This window comes from Phasianus colchicus, chromosome Z, assembly GCF_987193195.1.
Source record: "Phasianus colchicus chromosome Z, bPhaCol1.hap1.1, whole genome shotgun sequence".
NCBI lineage: Eukaryota > Metazoa > Chordata > Aves > Galliformes > Phasianidae > Phasianus > Phasianus colchicus.
In genome coordinates, this window is record NC_143476.1 from 66917747 (window position 1) to 66930283 (window position 12537).

A 12537-nucleotide genomic window follows, 5' to 3' on the forward strand; every position below is an offset into this window, starting at 1 on the left:
GCAAGGCTGTATAAGGCCCTGGGCTACCTGATTTAGCTGTGCACGTCCCTGTTCATTGCAGGGGAGTTGGACTAGATCACCTTTAAAGACCCCTTCTAACCCTTAATGTTTCTATGGTTCTGGTGCCTAACCACTCTTTCAGAGCTTTTTCTCAATGTTTAGCCTGAATCTCCCCTGGTGCAACTTGAGGCCATTTCCTCTAGTCCTATTGCTAGTTACATAGGAGAACAGACCAACCCCCACCTCGCCACAGCCTCTCTCATGTAGTTGTAGATAGGAATAAGACCTCCTGTGAGCCTCCTCCAAACTAAACCATCCCAGCTCCCCCAGCCGCTCCTCACAAGATTTGTGCTCCAGACTCCTCACCAGCTTTGTTGCCCTTCTCTGAACATGCTCCAGGGCCTCGATGTCTTTCTTGCAGTGAGGGGCTCAAAACTGAGCCCAGTTTTGAGGTGCGGCTTCACCCGAGCTGCGTATAGAGGGACAATTACTTCCCTGCTCCTGCTGGCATCACTATTTCTGATACAAGCCGGGATGCCATTGGCCTTGTTGGCCACCTGGGCATGCTGCTGGCTCATGTTCAGCCAAGTGTTGACCAGCACCCCCAGATCCACTTCTTTTACACAGTCTTCCAGCCACTCTGCCTGAAGCCTGTTGCACTGCCTGGGGTTGTTGTTCCCAAAGTGCAGGATCCTTGCTGAGCTTCACCCCAGATCCCCTTGATGTACCGTCCTGTCCTCAGACAGATGGACACTCCTTCCCAGCTCAGTCATCTGCAAACTTACTGAGGGTGCACTCAATGTCCTCGTTCATCAGTAAAGACACTGAACAAGACAGGCCCCATTACCTGCCCCTGGTGAAAGCTACTCATGACCAGTCACCAGCTACATTTAACTCCATCTACCACCACTCTCTGGGCCTGGCTCACAAGCCAGTTCTTTACCCAGCAAACAGTGTACCTGTCCAAGCCACAGGCTGCCAGCTTCTCCAGGAGAACACTGTGGGTGACAGTGTCAAAGGCTTTATTAAAGTCTAGGTAGACTACAGCAGCAGACTTTTCCTCATCTACCAGATGGTCACTCAATCATAATCACAAGATTCTTGTGATTGCACTAGCATCTCAGCCACATATTTATGAGAAAGGTTTTCCTGCTCCTCGTGGTATTGCTTCCTGCTACTGGAGGGATAGAAGTATGACCTGTGCATCAACTCTTTCCACTAACAGCCCCAGTCCCTTTTTGATAGTCCTTTTTGATAGTCCCCAGAAAAGAAAATGTTTGAAGTGCTTTTAAAATGGGTATCAGATAGAAGTCTGGATATGGTGGAACAGTAGAAAAAATTGCAGACAAACTGCAGAGGTTACATGTAGTCAATTTAAAGATCAAATGAATGAAGCAAAGTTGAAGCAAAGGTGTTAAATTTTGCTGAAGGAAAAAATAAGAAACATATCTGTTGTGACTAGGAGGAGAGTGAGGGTGCTGAGGAGGTGCAAAACAATCTGGAAATAGAATCTCTGGAATCAGATGAAAAAGCAGATGAAACTTTTCAGTAATGCAAATAACAGAGAAAATACGTTTTTTAAAACTACCTTCAATCCTATTTCTTTTTAGTAAAAATAGGTCAGATTTTTTGAAAGACCAAGATAGTTGAAAGTTTAAAAAGACAGTGGAAAAGCTTGGTAATGGTTCTAAAAGGGTATATTAAGAAACACTTTATTTTACTATTCTTTGGATTTTGCATCTTTTTTTGTTAAACATCATAATAATTGTGGTAATGATCTGAAAAAATTGTTTGTTTGTTTCTGTTTAGAATATTTAATTATTGCAGTTTAAGGCTTAACATTTCAAGAAATATTTTATTATCAATAATGACTTGTATTGGTTTACAGAAGTTTCAAGATATTGAAGAAACACATCTACTTCATATGAAAGAGATTATAGAATCATTTTCAAATACCATAAAGGATATTCATTTACAAATAGGAGAGGTAATTTTTGTGTTATTATTTGTTTATTTGGCATAAGCTATTATTTTTTCCTAACTACTGAGCAGAACATTTCTTACTGCGTTGTGGATCACATCTTTAAAACAGCAGTAACCTTTTAAATCATACAAAGATTAATAATAATGAAGCAGAGGATTTAAAATACTTTCAAGCAGTTTTGGTTCTTTTTACCCAATATATAAAATGCTGAATGTGTGCTGAACTCATTTTTCAGCTGTTTGAGGGAAATTTGAATGTCTGACAAATAGCCTTTGAGATATTTTGAGATATGTGTATTTTCTTATTGAAGCATTTCTGAAATTTCTTACTGAGTGGATCACCTCTGATTTTGTTTATTGTACTGGAAATCTATTTTGTATCTAAATTCAGCATGAACCAAAAATGTTACGGCTTTCTGCTTCATGAATAAGTTTGGGATCACATATTTCTGCAAAACCTTCCTAGGCTGAATGATAAATCATTGATTGAGCTTTATGCTAACAAAACAGAGTAGATTTTGATTATTTGAAGAATGTTTAGTGTATTTCTAAGTCTTGTTCACTAGATACTAAATCAGCAATCATTTCACATTTTCTTTACCTAGAACTTGAAATTGTATCAGTCAGGAGCTCCAAAATGTTTTATACAGCTAGGTGTGCAAAAGGCTTTTGGTTTTAAAAGAAGCTTTTTAGTATGTTTTCTTTAGATGCAAATTTGTTTAATAATCCTTATTAAAAAATCTACATTCTTATGCATTGCAGTGCAAGTTTATTTGAGTGCTCTTCATTTGAGTTGCTGTTTTTTTTTCAGTATTCAGATTTTCTGCTCATGAATGGTAGTCACAAGGGTCATGCTATTTATTTCTAAGGCAAATATGTAACTGCCTTGTTTGAAAACTTACTAACAGCATGTGGTTGTTCCTTTGCCAGACCAAAAACATTAAAACAGTAGTGCTTTTACTGAAGCAGGTGGGACGTGTGATAATACAGCAGTAACTGTTCACACCCTCAACTGGTGCTGGCTTAAGGGACATCTTGTCTTCCTGACATTGTATGGAACATGTTGTTGACAAACTCAGAAAATGGTATGTGGGAAAGTAGCTAAGATAGAAGAGGTAGGAGTAAATCCTATACCTGCCATCTAGCTATGTTCTTTCATTCCCTGTTGGTGTCTGTATTATACACAAATTTGGAACTCCTAAAACAAGAAAGCGATTTCCTTGATAAAATGCCTGTTAATTTCTGGAAGCTCTTGTATTGTATTTTATAGGAAAATATTATGACATTAGAACTACTGTTAAAACTAAACACTACTTAAAGTAAAAAAATATAGCAATTAAAATAATCTAATTAAAACTCCCATTGTGTGGGGTTCTGTTGTTTTTGCTTTTTTTTAAGGTACATGAAGAATTTATAAATAACATGACAAATACTACAGTTGAGAGTTTAATACAGAAATTTGCTGAGTCAAAAGGAACTGGCAAGGAAAGACCAGGTAAGGGGTTAAATATAACAGAGAAGGAAATATTAATTTAAAAGCTGTAGATTTCCACCCATAACAGAAAGTCAAACCCTATTTGTAAAGTGTTATTGCTGTAAGGTTCTTAGATTTTGAATTCTCAGAATTGATTCTCTTTGATGTTAAATGTTCTGGAGAAATTTGATAGCACATTATTATGCATTTGTAGGGCTTATGTTCATAAAGCATGGCAATTTGTAGCTCTGAGTCTCTCAGTGAAGATTCTTTGAGGAAACTTTTAAACTACACTATTCCTTGATACAAACTTCTTTGTGCTGTATGCTTCTGCATAAGTTTTATTTCCAAAATGTGATCCAAATTTATTGATAGATTCAGAACAGATGTGTGTGAAGCTGGTTATAAAACTTTATAACAGTTGTTCTGGTTTCTTTGTTTAGCTTATAAAATCATGCTTTTTAATAGATTATATTTTGGTGATTTGTTTCTTTACCTAGTATCAGAGTGAGTAGTACTTTCTGAAAATATTACTTGTTGGATGTGTTGTATAAGATTTTTCTCAGCTGGCAAAAAAAGACAATCTCTCCAGACTGTGCTTCTAACGTTATAGGAGAAACACTGAGTTCTGTTTAGTATTCAGACATGGTCACTAGTTGTGTGAGCACAGGAATTCAGTCTTGTTGTGCTGTGAGTCCTGTCCAGCATCTTGAGTTTTTTTCAGAGCAGGGATGTGCACAGCAGTGTATACTTTGAGCATTTTTACGAATTGTTCAACATGGTGATCAGATATAACGTTGTTTCATATTCACTCTGTGATGCTGATACCCCAGCGGGCTGAGCTAAAACTGTGTGTGCATCAATTCTCAAATGTTTCCGGTGGGTCTTGTAACTTTTAGATAAAGAATAAGAAAGAAAAAGCACGTGCTTCGGGAGTTCGTGTTCAGTTGGACTGAGGTTAAGATAAAGGTGAATGTTTAGTATTGAAGCCTGTTTGATGAGCTGTGGTGATGTTGTGGCTAGGGACCTCTGTCTTGCATTCAGGATCATGACGCCCTGGGTTATAAAGACGTGTGCTAATGTATTCCACAGCACCGTGCATTTCAGATTATACACATTGTTAGTGTGTTTTTCTGTAGGACAACATAATAATCGTAGGCAAGGTAAAACTTCATTTTTTAATTTAGTGGGAGAAGTTGCACACACTGTGTGGCTTATTTGCTGCTTTACAGAGTTCGTCAAATGCCGTTTGGATTCTCCTGAGTCAAATACAAGCATTTACCGTGGCAAATTTCATTTTTTTTCTGTCAGTATTTTAAGGAGGGAGTGTATTTTCAGTGAGGAAACATTTGTATGCACCTTGAATTTTATTTATTTATTTATTTATTTTTACAGAGTGAAATTATGTCATTTATACCAATTTTGATGCAGGGGAAAAATATTATCTAAAGAATCTAAATTCACAAGAAGCTATGAGATATTAAAAATAGGAGACTAGAAACACAAGCCACTATTGCTCTAAATTGTAGTCATATAACTCAGAGAATGAAACAGAAACCCTCCTCCAGTGGGGAAGGGAAAGCTTTTTCTTAGTTCAAAACATGCTTTTCCACAAGTCAGTGCTTTCTTGGTAGAAGGGTATTTTAACCCATGGTGCAAATGCTGTAAGTCTTTCCCTGATGTGTTGCTCTGGAAAAGGAGAAGCCTTTTCAAAGTATTCACTGTATAAAAATGATAAAGACTCAGAGTACAACAAAAATGTAGAAAAAAAAGTCTTATGTCAGTTGCTTTTATGATTCTAGTCCTGAGTACTGATGAAAGGAATAATTTAATAGTCTTCAGTAGTATGTAAGCATTCTCTATCCAGTATTATTTTGAAGCCAGTGTACTGAATTAGTTGGTGGAACACATTCTGAGATACTGAATATTAGAATAAATGTTATGCATAACAAAATATTTTAGTTTATTTGAGTATATTGTAATTATAATACCTTATAGCAGAGTTCACTTTCTTATTTCTACAGATACAAGTATAAATATGAATCCAAGAGGAAGTACCATAAGTGGCTGTTTTATTGTGTGAATTATGAACAATTTACGATCTTTTTTTCTGACAATTGCTGTCTTAAATTCTCATCAGCATATATGTAATTTCTCACTGTGCAACGATGTCCCTTATACAGGATTATATGGGCTCCCTCTGGTGGCTGATTTCTGTTATCTGAAGTCTTAATATGCAGAGACTGAAAGAGTTTAATGCACTGGTTTTCTTGTCCAGACAATTTCTTTCAAACAATAATACTTTGTGAGTTTTTTAAACTTGTCTGTGGACTTCCTTAAAAGGGCTTTTCTTTAACTGTTACCTAAATAGCTTGTCCAGTGAACTTTATCACCGAATTCTTTCTTAATCTACTTCAGATTTATTTTAAAAAGAACACAATATCTGAAGTTCTATTTATTATTTTTCTACTCTTGTTCAGTGTTAAAATGTTGAGTTGCACATTTTAAAATTTAAATTATAAGAAAAATCACTTAAATGTAAAACTTCGATGAAGAGAGAGAGAAATGTCAGGACCTTCAATAAACAGGCAGACTTGTGTTCAGAATTTAATACATTCTGTGAACTATTTTCTGAAATTTATTAGGTCTAAATAGCAGATTTCAAGTTGAACTCGGTTGGAAGATACATTTGTCTTGCAGTGTTTATCAAAACCTTTGCTGCCCACTTCACGTGAATCTGTTTTCCATTTGAGATAAACTGCTGGTTTGTGTTCGTTGGAAAATTTGTTTATGACATGTCAGAAAATGTCCATTTCCAAGTAGATGTTAAATTGATACTGGAATCTATGTAAATTCCGTATTTGTGGAATGTACTTATTCCACAAATAATATATTTCTATTATCCCAGATTTGTGATATATCATTGAGTTTGTTTACTTAATATGCTTACCTTCTATAAAAAAATTGGTTTGCTCCAGAAGCAGCAGCTTCTAGGAAGTATGATCTCATATTCTTCCAAGATTTTTTTCTGACATTGTCAGGATAATACACACTGTATGTAAAGATAAAGTCTGTATAGTTGTAGCTAGTCATGAATGTTTTTCCATTTCTATACTGCTCTCTTCTCATTTGTACAAAACTGACTGTATATGTTTGTGCCTGTATTAGATTTTGCTCACTATGTATTTTACCCAGAAACTCACTTTGAGAGCCAAAAAAGAAGACAGCTGTACTGCATTGTCCAAACAAAAGCTAAATTTAGCTTTCTTTCAATAATTTGTTCTGATCTTATTGTTAGCGGTTGTTGGTAGTTTATTAAATTATTGTTCTTATTTTTGCAATTTTCTTAAAACTGAATAAAGAGAAAAACAAGAATTGTATTGTAATACAGACAACAATGGAAAGCCAAGATCCTTGCTGGCTGCATAACCATCCAATAAAACAATTATCTGCAGATGGCAATTACTACATATGCTGTGCTATTACTTAGTGTGAGGGAGGTGCTGGATCATCTCTTCACTATAATAAAGAAATATTAGTTGGTCCTCTCCTAGTTTGAGCCATCTTGCACAGTCAGAATTAGCTTGAACATGATTTTCTTTCCAACTCTTGTGTCCTAACCCATGTGAGCAGACAGTGAAAATCTGAGAAAGAGAAATCAGCCACTTAGACATTTTATTCTAGCTCTTCCAGCATAAACATCTAGAATTTATTCTGTGAAAAAAGCAAAGTCTATAAACATGCTTCTCATCTGTAAAAATACTTTTTTCACTTACTATTCACCCAATAAACTAGAACTGTAGGAGGGGTTAAGAAATCTGCATTTGCTAAGTATTGTAAAATTGGCGCCTGCAATCTGTCCACTCTTCCTACAGAAGTAATTGAGAATATTCCCTGTCCACAATTGCTGTGGATCAGCCATCACTGGCTCTTGCACATTTTCCTTGTCCCACTCATCCTTTTAGATACTGGGAATAACAGTGTAAGTTCTTTTAATTAAATGATTCTTCCACAGATAACAAGATTCAGAAAGGTCAGATGTGTTGTCTTTGCTCCTTTTTGTTCCTTCAGCAGTGTCAGAAACTCCAAATTTGGGCAGCAATTGAATAGTAATCCCGATAAATTAATGTTTGGTCTGTATCTTTTTGGAACTAGTGAAACCTATTTTGCTTTATTTACCAGTGCGGAAAAAAAAGTGATCTTAAGGTTCCTGGTTACTGCAGTCATCAGGAAGTTTAAATAGCAAATGTAGACATTAATTCAAGATACGTATATTTTTAAAAATCATTTTGAAATTTGTCTCTCAGGGAAGACTTTCAAGTAGTCTAGAGTGACTTATAACAGCTATCATGGCAAAATTATCAATACCACTAAAGGTGGAGAATTTCAGGAAAATGTGTATTTGTCAATGTGCTGGTGATCCTTGCCTGATCTGGGAGCTCTGATTCTGGAGCATTAGCCAAGTTTGTATCTTAAAGTCTTAAAAAAGTAATGATTTATTTAGGTATGCTGTTCCTGCTGAAAGCATTGTGAAAATTTCAGAGACAACAAAACTTTTGACAAACCATTATGTTTACTGCTTGGAGTGTAATCAAAGCAGTTTACTCTGGATTCCTTACAAGCTCATTATTGCTGCTGGCATTGCCTGTTACCAGAATTGTACAGCATCAAAGCTTCAATTTAGTAAACATTTAAAAAACAAATTTTACCTAGGCTTTAATTCAACTGATTCAGTTAACTGAACTGGGCTGTAGACGTTTTAAGTTGCTGTCTATTGGCTATGGTGGAGATTAGTGTAAAGCTCAAGTGGAGTTTATGACATGCTATTAGGCCTTCAGCAATTGCTTACGTGGACATTTTAATCCTAGATGCCTGTGAAGCACTACTTAGTTATTTTTTCCACGGTGAATGCAGAGCATGGGAGCGACTTGCACTACAGCTGCAAAGCTAGTGCAAAGTAATGAGCATAGTATAAATGCACAGTTTTGCTAACTTCGTATTAACATTAAGTTAGTATTTTGTGTTAAACTACATACTGCATCTAGTGAAGAAATGAACAAGATGCAAAGAGTAGACAAAATGACATCAGAAACAATTGTATTACTTCTACAAAATTTCAGAAATATTTCAGTTCCCAGAGATTGAGAAACAAAACAAGAGCTGTGGAATATTGAAACTTTCTTTGATTAAAGCAAAGCTTTTTGTGTTCTTCAATAACAAACTGCTTTGAGAGAAAGACTAAACACTGCTGGGTGTGGCATTGGTGTTTTCCGTAGGTTTGCTTGATAACATAATAGCTTATAGGTTTTATAAAAGCACTTTTCTCGGAAGTTAAACAACAACAAAGTACATGGAAATGAAGCGGAACATGGCAAAACTAATTTTTGAACAGCTCTGCATGACATCTTTGAGCTTCTTTTCCACAAGAAATTACAACAAAGCAAATATTTCTTTTATGCTCTTACCATTTATTTTCCTTATATTTTCTGTAAATATTGTTAATATCATAATGCTGACAATGGTACTGAATAGGTGCATAAATAGCCAGAAGTGTCTTGGTTTTTCAGAGCTTGTATCCACACATAATTCTGCACAGAAGGCTAACAGAAGAATGACTTTAGTTTTCAGCAATGACAGTATTCAAGAGATTCAGGAAAATATTCTCTGTAAAGGAGGTGGTCCTTTGCTTTGTTTCAGAAGCTAATGGAAGAAATAAAGTGTGGATATCTCCTAGGATTTCTCTAAGAAGCATGAAGTGACCGCTTTTTTTTTTTTTTTTTTTTTTTCCCCCAAAGTATATATATTTTTTTGGTTATTGAGCATTGTTTTCAAGGAAGAGGTGCAAGTTCAGTGTGTCTTTGTTCCTGTCCTAGGGGTGCCTTTTATTTGCCTGCTAAAACTAGGTCCATTCTTTGACAGAAAGTCTACTGCAGCTGCAGTGGACTTTAGGGAGCCCCATCTGCCAGCATAGGTTTTTAACAATTATATATACCTAACTTGAAAACTTCTTTTAATTGGAAGAGAATAAATTATTTTAAATGGTCTGTCTGGAGAGTTATGAATGTACAGGTTTTGTTGTGAAATTCTCTCAGTGCCTGTGGAAGATTGGTAGCATTGCAATGAATTTGTCAAGCAGGTGGAAATCCAACATCATTTGGCAGGCTGGGCTAAAAATGTGGTGCTCTGAGGAAGTTAGTTGTTTGCTTTAGGGTGACTGTGTTTTAAGTAGTATCAAGAACAATTCATATCAAAACCAGAAATTATTCCTGTTGTAGCATCTTCACTGGATATACAATGTTCTTACAACTTGTGCATGTGAATTTGAAAGTTGGATGATCATTTCCAGCTCTGTGAAAAATTGTACCTATTCTATCCAAGAAAAAGGAGTTGATCCAGTTGAGTGAATATCCCCTTCTCCTGAAATACTCAGGGAATTCAGGAGCTGTAGAAAAAGAAAAAAAAACCCTGAAGAATTTCGCCACTGCTTTTTTTTTACTTATTGTTGGCACATGTATGGTAACTGTCATACATTAATCAATACTTATCATTTTATGGTTGGGATGGAGAGGTGAATAAACTTGCATTCTTTTCTTTATTGCTTCAGTACTCCTAACTCTTCTGTACAAGTAAATTAGGGGAAAGCACTTTTTAATAATCCTACAGAGAAGGAAAATGTTGTATAATCACCATGAAATTTATTTTCTCTACCTGAAAAGTAAAAACATCTCTCTGTCAGGAAAAAAAATCCGCATACTATACAATATATTATCCTTTCATCCTTCTCTTTGCAAACAGATCCAGTCTTAAACCTCCATTGGTTTCACAGTTTTGATTTCTGGACTTCAGCAAAAAGCCTTAGGCGTCTTGGTTTACAGGGACTATGCAATGTGCAACAGTTAGAAATAAGTGATTCTTTAAAGATGAAAGATACAATTTAATGTACTTTATGTCTGGTGTTGCAGAACCTTAGCTGACTCTTGTGTAAGAAAAATAGTGTTTGTATGTATCTGTTTCTTTCATCACTGCATACCTGTACTTCTTCCTGCAAGCTGAAAGCACAGAGCTGTGTGTTGCAGATACTTCACATTATTGACTAGGCATATGCAGTCCTGCCATTTTATTTTCACAAAATGTTGCTACTTTCCAATCTGATGGAAAAGTACAGGCTGCAAAGATTTGATAAAAATGAAGGTGCAGGCAAGGAAGTAAACAAGTTAGGCCTGCCGTATAATTGAGTGACAGTTGTAACAATGTTGGTTACTCAGTGGGCATCAGCAAAGAGCTGAGTGTATATTTGTCTGCCTGATGGCCGTGCACATCTCACATCCAGTTGTTTTCCAAGCCAGTAAGAAACTAAAGAAAGAAACGTGAGTGCAGATGCAGAGTCAAGCATGAGGGTTGAAGAGGGTGAGAAAGAAAGTGTGAGTTCTGTCAAGAGAGCATTGAGACCATTGCATTCTGTTGATTGATCTCCTGCCTGAGGTTAGTTTTTCTGCTAATGTAATGAGTTTCATAAAGCCGCTGAAATTTCTTGTGTTTGTTGTTTTTGTGTTCAGGCATTGCAGGATAGTTGGATCTCAAACTTTAAACTGCTTTGGATGTGCAGTTAGTGTCTCTCATTGAAAATTCTTGTGCTGTCTGAGCAGTAAAAATGATTTTCTTTATAACTGAATATGTTTGTCATTTTAGTTTAGAGAAAAAAAAAATCTACTCTCTCCTTGCTGCTGGTAAACATCCTAATCGATAGTAATCGTTTTAAAACTATGAAGGTAATGATTCTTTTCTTGTTTGTTGTTTCTGTATAAGCCACAGGGAGATCTTGGCCCTTGAGAGTAGCGTGCTTAATGTGTTTCTGGAGTTGTATTCACAGTACCTAAAGAGTCTGAGATGAATGCTCTTTCCTTTGATCAGATGAACAGGGTGCAGGGCTGAAAGCCTTGCAGTAGAATCAGTGTAAGAATAGATTGCTTGCTCAGTGGATACAGGCAAAGTTTGCTCTCCCTTTATGTTTTTCTCTTTTCCTTTAAAGAGACATTGTTTGGAAGTGCTACCCATTTTGCTACCACTTATGAGCATAATTATCTGTGCTGACATTGACAGCTATCTTTTACTTTTTAGAAAGAAGTACTAACATTCTATTGTAGTTTTTTGGGGTTTGTTTTTTCTTTTGTATTGTTTTCTTTTTTTTTTCTTTTTTTTTTTTTTTTTTGCAAAATAATAAAAAATAGGCTTCAGTCAAGTATTAAGCAATTCTAGAAAGCTAAGCTGATACATAAGCCTGAGGACATAAAAAAAAAAAAACCAAAAAAACTAGTAAAACATTCAGTGATTGTAGTGAAAACCATATATAAACTATTGATAGATTTAATGATATGGCTATATAACCATTATTCCATTATTTTCTCTCAGTCTGGCCTGCTTTCAGGCCATTTTTTCTATTTTAAGTCATTTATCTTCATTTGCAAGGTATAGCTGACCAAATCCATGAACTAAAATTTGCTTGAGACTTCCTAGTATGATAAAAACTAGGGCTGCTCTGAAAGTAATGCCTCCTATTTTATGACGTTGACCCACCACATCAGAGGTGGATGTTGGGGTTGAACCTTCCCTCCAACACTCCATCACACGTTGTTGCCATGTGACGTGTGGCAGCAGAAGGGCACTCTGACAAAATGGCATCTCATGGAAGTGTGGGTGAAGCAACGGTGTATAATTGAATAACTCTGTGTGGAAAAAAATGGTACCCATTGACATCCATTGATGTTTGCTGAATGTTTCTGAAGACGAAACAGTGGGTGTGAGCACAGTGAGGTGATGGACAGTGTGTTTCAGCACACAGTGGTAACAGTGATATGAAAAGCAAGTTACATTTTGAATGGCCATGAATGAAGAGTATCTCAATTAGCTCAGTCAGTGGCAACAGTGACAGTGCTCATCTCCACTGGTGCAGTTTACAAGCACAGCATACAGGCTCTTGTTCATCACTCATGAAAATGCACAGCTAATGCTGGTGACTGTTGAAAATGAACGTTTTGTAGCTGGGAATTTGCTCTGTCAAATAGATATGTGTTAGTGTGCTC

At 36.1% G+C, this 12537-nt stretch overlaps 1 protein-coding gene across 4 annotated transcripts in view; it reads left to right on the forward strand.

Annotated features, from left to right (window-relative positions):
• FCHO2 (FCH and mu domain containing endocytic adaptor 2) overlaps positions 1-12537 on the forward strand; it is a 91391-nt gene that overhangs the window by 25474 nt on the left and 53380 nt on the right. For all 4 annotated transcript variants that reach the window (XM_090132396.1, XM_031602599.2, XM_031602600.2 and 1 more), the window contains exons 7-8: positions 1889-1987; positions 3382-3478. In XM_090132396.1, the coding sequence (XP_089988522.1) occupies positions 1889-1987; positions 3382-3478 (196 nt within the window). The remainder of the gene's footprint in view (positions 1-1888; positions 1988-3381; positions 3479-12537) is intronic.